The sequence below is a fragment of the Alexandromys fortis genome, unplaced genomic scaffold (genome assembly GCF_014885135.2).
Source record: "Alexandromys fortis isolate MF-2015 unplaced genomic scaffold, M_Fortis_MF-2015_v1.1 scaffold_372, whole genome shotgun sequence".
Taxonomy (NCBI): domain Eukaryota; kingdom Metazoa; phylum Chordata; class Mammalia; order Rodentia; family Cricetidae; genus Alexandromys; species Alexandromys fortis.
The window spans coordinates 273,001-280,810 of record NW_026068255.1 but is presented as its reverse complement, the minus strand read 5'-3'; the positions used below and the strand labels follow the sequence as shown (position 1 = coordinate 280,810).

The 7,810-nt window shown below is 41.6% G+C and overlaps 1 protein-coding gene across 4 annotated transcripts in view; it reads right to left on the bottom strand.

Moving 5' to 3' along the window:
* Positions 1 to 7,782, bottom strand: part of Zfp57 (ZFP57 zinc finger protein) — a 23,940-nt gene extending 16,158 nt beyond the window's left edge. For 2 of the 4 annotated variants that reach the window (XM_050131500.1, XM_050131497.1), the window contains exons 1-5: positions 7,447 to 7,782; positions 6,547 to 6,589; positions 5,115 to 5,221; positions 3,744 to 3,888; positions 740 to 805 (exon numbers count right to left, since the gene is read on the bottom strand). In XM_050131500.1, the coding sequence (XP_049987457.1) occupies positions 740 to 805; positions 3,744 to 3,888; positions 5,115 to 5,132 (229 nt within the window). In that variant the 5' untranslated portion in view covers positions 5,133 to 5,221; positions 6,547 to 6,589; positions 7,447 to 7,782. Of the gene's footprint in view, positions 1 to 739; positions 806 to 3,743; positions 3,889 to 5,114; positions 5,344 to 6,546; positions 6,590 to 7,446 lie in introns of those variants that run through there. The other 2 variants (XM_050131499.1, XM_050131498.1) reach the window with 2 other exon arrangements.
* Positions 7,783 to 7,810: the final 28 nt, after the last annotated feature.

The following is a 7,810-nucleotide window of genomic DNA, read 5'->3' as shown; positions in this document are numbered from 1 at the left end:
AGTTATGCTATTGATTATTAACAATTACCTGGGTTAAAGAGGCAGCACAGCAAGACTGTCTCAGACTGGGAGGTGTGACCAACCTAAATTAGCATTCCTCTCAAAGACTAAGCCTTCCTTGTTCTTACCTTAGGAACAAGCTTATTCTTCTCCACCTCAACATTGTTTCTCCACTTTCTCTTGGGAAGAACTTGTTAACCAAAGGGTAACTAACACAGCGACCCACATGTGATCTCGATTCCTAGAAACTAGATTCCTTGTTTTGGAAGTCTTGGCTTTCCATTATAAAGTCAGTGGACTTAAACTTTGATCTCAAGGTTTCTTCAAGTCCCAAGACTAAGCAGGATGCCAAGGTATAGATACTGAGATGATCTACTGAGCTCAGATCTTCTAGGACAGCTCCGAATTCTGCGGTTGTTCTCGGTCCTTTTTACCTTCCTTTCTCTTTTGGCATTTACTTTTCAATTTTAAAAATTACACTTTTATTATATTGTATGTGTGCATATAAACACTACAACATGCTTACGGCAGTAAGGAGACAGCTTGTTGGACTGATTCTTTCCTTCCAAATACATATTAAATTCCAATTACAAGCATTGGTGGCAGGCATTTTTAACCACTGAGCTGTTTTGCTGACCCTTGGTTTTGTGAGATGAGAGGGCCTCAAATACACTATGAGGCTGAGGTGTTGGGGTTGCAGATGTGAGTTACCGTATCCAGCTTCCTTTGCCATTTTTACCTGTTGCCTTTGGGGGACAGAGACCTGATCTCTTCTGTCTTTTTTCTTTTTGCATGGTGTACTGATCTGGTATAGGCAGAAAATATTTAGGCAGTGAGTAGAGGTATATTTTTGGGTGGGTGAGAGACACACACATAATATACATGCAAAATGTTCATATACATAAAACAAACCAAAAAAACACGTTTTGTTTTATTTGAAATACAGCAATTTACAACACTCGGTTTCAGGAAAGACATTTAAGAAGGCAGCTTCTAGCCTGGAGGAGGTGGTGCACACCTTTAATCCCAGCACTAGGGAGGCAGAGGCATGTGATTTTCAGAGAGTTCAAGCCAGCCTGGTCTACAGAGTGAGTTCCAGGATAGTCAGTCAGAAGTGTCCCATAGAGAAACTCTGTCTCAAAACAAAACAAACGAAATAATAAAAAAATCAGCTTCTAGTATAATGCCTTATATACAAGATTAAGTAAATATTGTTGGATATACAGACAGGTAGTTTTCAATATAGTCTGTCTATGTAGTCTAAGCTGACCTCCATCTCTATAACTAAGGTTGAGGCTTAAATGTGTTATCCTCCTGCATCAGCCCCAGAAGTGTTGGGATTTTAGACTTTTGTCAACACACCAGGCCTGAACAGGCAAATTTAAATCTTCGTGGGTTCAATGCAATGCCCATCAAAATCCCAGCAAAATTCTTCAAAGACATCGAAAGAACAGTACTCAACTTCACATGGAAAAGCAAAAAACCCAGGATAGCCAAAACAATCCTCTACAATAAAAGAACTTCTGGAGGCATCACAATCCCTGACTTCAAGCTCTACTACAGAGCTACAGTACTGAAAACAGCCTGGTATTGGCATAAGAACAGACAGGAGGACCAATGGAACCTAATAGAAGACCTGATATCAATCCACATCTTCGAACACCTGATCTTTGATAAAGAAACAAAAAATATCAAATGGAAAAAAGAAAGCATATTTAACAAGTGGTGCTGGCATAACTGGATATCAACATGTAGAAGAATGAAAATAGACCCATATCTATCACCATGCACAAAACTCAAGTCCAAATGGATCAAAGACCTCAACATAAAGAAAGCCAGCCTCAATGAACTTCATAGAATAGATAGTGGGAAGTATATTCGAACATATTGGCACAGGAGACCACTTCCTAAATATTACCCCAGCAGCACAGACACTGAGAGAAACAATTAATAAATGGGACCTCCTGAAACTGAGAACCTTCTATAAAGCAAAGGACATGGTCAACAAGAAAAAACGACAGCATACAGAATGGGAAAAGATCTTCATCAACCCCACATCAGACAGAGGTCTGATCTCCAAAATATATGAAGAACTCAAGAAATTGGTCATCAAAAGAACAAATAATCCAATAAAAAATGGGAGTACAGACCTAAACAGAGAACTCTCAACAGAGGAATCTAAAATGGCTGAAAGACACTTAAGGAAATGTTCAACATCCTTAGTCATTAGAGAAATGCAAATCAAAACAACTCTGAGATTCCATCTTAGACCTGTAAGAATGGCCAAGATCAAAAACACCTATGACAACTTATGCTGGAGAGGTTGTGGGGAAAAGGGAACACTTCTGCATTGCTGGTGGGAGTGCAAGCTGATACAGCCCCTTTGGATGTCACTGTAGTGATTTTTCAGAAAATTAGTAAACAATCTTCCTCAAGACCCAGTAATACCACTTTTGGGTATATATCCAAAGGATGCTCAATCGTGTCACAAGGACATGTGCTCAACTATGTTCATAGCAGCTTTGTTTGTCATAACCAGAACCTGGAAACAACCAAAATGCCCCTTGACTGAAGAATGGATAAAGAAAATGTGGTACATTTACACAATAGAGTACTATACAGCAGAAAAAAATAACGACAGCTTGAATTTTGCAGGAAAATGAATGGAGCTAGAAAAAACTATTGAGTGAGGCAACCCAGACACAGAAAGACAATTATCACATGTACTCACTCAGAGGTGTTTTTAAACAAAAAGCAAAGAAAGCCAGCCTACAAACCACAATCCTAGAGAACTTAGACAACAATGTGGACACTAAGAGAGACTTATATAGATCTAATCTGTATGAGAAGTAGAAAGTAGAAAAAGACAAGATTTCCTGAGTAAATTGGGAGCAGGGGACCTTGGGGGAAGATTGAATGGGGAAGGGGAGAGGCAGGGAGGGGAGTAGAGAAAAATGTAGAGCTCAATAAATATCAATAAAAAATGTGAAAAAAAATCATCTTGGGGTTGGGGAAGTAGCTCAGTATATCAAATGTTTGCCTTGCAATCTTCAGTGCTTGAGTTTAACCCCAAGAACACACAAAAATAAAAACCAGGTATAGTGGAACTTGGCTGTAAAGCCTATATCAGGAAACAGAGACAAACAGATTCTTAGGGCTCACTGGCCAGTCAGTCTAACTGCAACAGTGAGTTCCAGATTAGTGAGTCCCTGCTAAAAACAAAGAGAACAGGGTAGATGATGTCCTGTGAACATGTAATATACCTGCACATACATGAACACACACAAAACATTATCTTTGACTTTCTACAGGGTGTTTTTTGTTTGTTTTAAGGTTTATTTTATTTTAATTTGCTTTGTGTGTGTGTTAGGTGTTTTGCCTGTATGTATGCACACCACTTACATGCCTGGTACCCACAGAAGTCAGAAGGGGTGGGACCCCTGGGACTAGAGCTACAGTGTTTGTACACCACCATGTGAGGGCTGGAAACTGAACTCAGGTTCTCTGCAAGGCCTGCATAGGCTTTTTGTCAAAGTTCCCATGTAGTTGAGAACCACCCTTGCCGTCCTGGGCTTTCTACCTCCACTTCCAATGCGAGCTCATATATAAGTCTCCACTTTGAGACTCAGACCTTCCAGGTATAGAACTAGGGACCAACTTTAATCTCCCTGAGCAAAACAAATCAAGCATATATTCTAAGGGTATAGGACAGAGAGAGTGCTGAGGAAGTCATGGTCTCTTACCTACAAATGCCAGGTTCTTAAAGGTTTCTGACTGCACTTTCCGGTAAAGGATCTTCTGTTTCTCAGTCAGACACGCCCATTCTTCGTTGGTGAAATACACTGCTACATCCTCACAAGTGATTGGTCTCTGGAGGGGCTGGGCAGGCTTAAGAATATAAACAAACACAGAAAACTTAAGTGATTGAGGTAACATCATTTTGCTCTGACTTTGTGTCTGCTTAGGGACTCTCTAAACAGCTATATCAGCCTTGGGAACACGTTCAGGATTTTCTATGATCCTGACCACAGCCCAAAGCATAACCAAACTATCTGCTGAAATTTGCAGCTAAAGCAAGTATTACCAGGTTCCCCTAACTTATACCCAACAACGTTTTTTTGCCTTTAAAACTGTTGTATGCCTAAGCTTCCAAGGCAAGAGTTCTTCCAAGTTGCTAGCCTGCTTCTCATCACCATCTTATGAAAGACTCTTATTTGGCCCTATATGCATGGTGATGTCCTCTATAAAATCCTGAGATATTCTCAAGGTTTAGAGAATTCAGACCACGAAGAAAGAACAAGTATGAAGAAGGCACAAAATCAGGGTCTGTGATTTGCCAAAAGGAAAGGGTGATACAGAAGTAGGAGGAAATCTCCGAACATGATGAAGAGAAGGGAAGGAATGTTAATTGCTACTCTTACAGAACCTGTGCAGGATACTAGGGCGGTATCAGAGAAAATCATGAAATTCTTTTCTCCCCTATTGTTTGGCCTGGGAAAATCTGAAATTCCAAGAGGCAGGGGAACGGCAAAAGACCTCAGAGTCTAAGGCCTCCATTTCTCCACCCGATCTTCTCTCTTCCACTGTTAGATTCCACTTGAGATCTCTGTGTTATATACATGTGTGTTCCTCTATCTTAGCTTTTTGAAAATTATCCTGTTGCACCTTATTTGTGTGTGTGAGAGAGAGATTTTTTTTTTTTAATGTAGGGACTGAAAATCTCAGCTGTGTTCTCAAGTTTGTACATCAAGTACTTTATACACTGAGCCATCTCCCCTAATCCTCCACCATAATCTTTCTTCCGCGCTTCTGTAGAGAGGCTAACATACTACCTATTCCAAGGTGGCATGTCTTTCTTTAGCTGTGTCTCTTTCTGGTTTAGTCTCTTCTGGCCTGATCCCTAAGACTAATTGGACTCTTTGTGACTCTACCTCCCAGGAACTGGGCAAATAGGGAGGTCCTACAAGGCCCCAGCATTTGATACTGCTTCTTGTAACAAAGTATCTACTCTAAAAGACTGTCTTCCTTGAATGGTCAGATGTACAATTCCTCTTTCACACTTGGTAACTTTAGTTCTCTCAAAGCCAGGCTGTAGAGTTCAGGGCTCTGGTTACCTGTTTCTTGCTTCCCATTGTTTGATGATGCCAGGCTGGTACTAAGTCTTTGATGTCTATTCCAGACTGCTCCTAGCCACTATTTGTTGGTTCCCACTTCTAGAAACCTGAAGTTAGGGGAAAATATACAATATCAGCAAAAGGATAAGAAGCAAGTCCTTCCTTAGCACACAGTCACTAACTTCCTCTACTGGGATGGAACCTTCTCGGCAGGACCATTTAAGGTAGCTGTTAATGGTTCCTTCTTCCCAAACCTCAAGTGGAGGGGCATTAGGTCATTCACTCAAAGATANAGTTCTTTAGTTCTAGCGCAGTGCTACTGAAAAGCATATACCAGAAATTATCACAAACTACTGAGTCTATCTCTTCATCCTCCCTGACTTGATTTCACTGGAAACATTTAAGTCAATATCTCTTCTAGAACCGAAGATTAAAACATATATTCTGTTACCTGAATATGTATGTAGTCCCCCTGGGCTCAGACCCAGGGTCTGATCCATGCGAAACAAGTGCTGTACCACTCAGCATTGCACACACCCCAAGCTCTGTGACTTAGATTTTTAATATATAGATCCATTATTTACATTATTCATAATCAATCTATCCCCTGATGACTTAAGCTAAAAATATGATTAGGTTGGGGCTGGAGAGATGGCTCAGAGGTTAAGAGCACTGGCTGCTCTTCCAGAGATCCTGAGTTCAATTCCCAGCAACCACATGGTGGCTCACAACCATCTGTAATGAGATCTAGTGCCCTCTTCTGGCCTGCAAGTATACATGCAAGCAGAACACTGTACATGCAATAAATAAAGATTTATTAAAAATATTATTAGGTCAGAAATGCAAATAGTGCACCTTGCCTACAGAACCTCATAGCTTAGTACATGGCACACTGTAGTGTTTCGTTTCTCCTCCTAACCTGCTAGCTGTTTGGAAACTGCAGCCTGTGACCGCTATCCAGCATGCAGAGAACCTCAGAGTACCCTTATGTACCAATACTGCTAGCCTAGTACAAGTTGAATCAAACCCCGCAAAACAAACTGAATGAATGTTAAGACTTTCCCATTATTTCGAACCATCTTAAGTGCTGGCATCGTGAGTCAGCCATGGCTTCTACGACCAGATCCCTGTATAGCACAGTGATGATAATCCAACAGCATTTAAGTTCCCTGTTCACTTGGAAATTTTACACTCGCTGAAGAAAAATAAAAAGGCCTCTCCCCATGGACAGCCACTCACCTCTTCCTCCTCTCTCTAGATGCTAAGGAAAGCATAAAGGGATAAAAACAAGCGGCCCTTTCCTTGCTGCCCACTTCTTTGGTTAAGTGAAAACACCAGGCAGGAACAAGGCATTAGAGGAATTGCTAACTGGATCCCCAAGAAGTTGCCGGGAAAGCTGGATCTGAAGTTGATTTTCTTCCTTCTCTCTTACCTTTCATCTTCCTTCTCTTTCTGTTAAGACCACTCAAGGTTATCTAAAAAAGATAAAAAAAATAAAAACAAAGCAAGCCTGGCAGTGGTGGCGCACTCTTTTAATCCCAGCACTTAGGCAGAGGCAGGCGGATCTCTGTGAGTTAGAGGCCAGCCTGGTCTAGAAGAGCTAGTTCCAGGACAGGCACCAAAAACTACAGAGAAACCCTGTCTTGAAAATCCAAAAAGATAAAAAATAAAATAAAAATAAAAAAGACCACTCAAGGCTGATGCTTGAGAGGTGCTGACCAAGCTTCCCCTGCCATTTTTCAGCCATTAACTTCCAAACAGCTCTATACTAGTATTAAAGGACCTGCCCTTAGTTTTTAGCAAGGAAGACCTCTGTTTTCAACAAATCTCCACAATGGCAGCAAGATGTTGGAGCTTGGTGACCCAGCCTATTTTTTTTTAAAGATTTACTTGTTATGTATATATTGTTTTGCCTGCATGCTAGAGGAGGGCACTAGATTTCACTGTAGATACAGAGTTACCATGAGGTATCTGGGAATTGAACTCAGAACCTCTGGAAGACCAGCCAGTAATCTTAACCTCTGGGCCATCTCTCCAGTCTGTGACCTAGGCTCATTACCCAAGCTCCGGGTAAACTGAAACAGGATCTCCTTGTGTTCTGGGACAGCCAGGGCTATAAAATAAGTCTCAAAAAGCAACACACACACACACACACACACACACACACACACGATAGCAGGAAGCAGTCTTCTGAGACAGTCTGGGCTACATAAATCTCAAAAAAAAAAAAAAAAAAAAACCAACACAGAACACAGGAACGAACACAAGATAACGGGGAGCCGTCCTTGGTACGGATTTAGGCTGCTTGAGAAGACTGACAGGTATTGCTTACCTCCACCCATCTCCTTCCTCGTTTACCTCCTTTCGTACTTTTCTGGTCCAGGAACCTTGAGAATGAAAGAAGACTGAATAAGACTTGGCTGTTAGTAGGAAGTGGGTTCACTTGTGTCCTGTCCTGGCCCCTCCCTTCCATAGGGTAAATTTCTGGAGAGAATGCGCGGGCATCTCTCAATCCCGAGTCCACTCCTCCAACTAAAATTTACTCACAGTTTCCACAAGTCTGAGGGGTCAGGCTGTTCCCCATAACACACACTCGTAATCCCTGTGCTCGGGCGGCCGATTAAGCAGCCTTGAAGCAAAACATCCCGTCTCTCAGTCTCTTTCTCTAAATCAGAGCCCCTTCCCCAGCCCCCCCC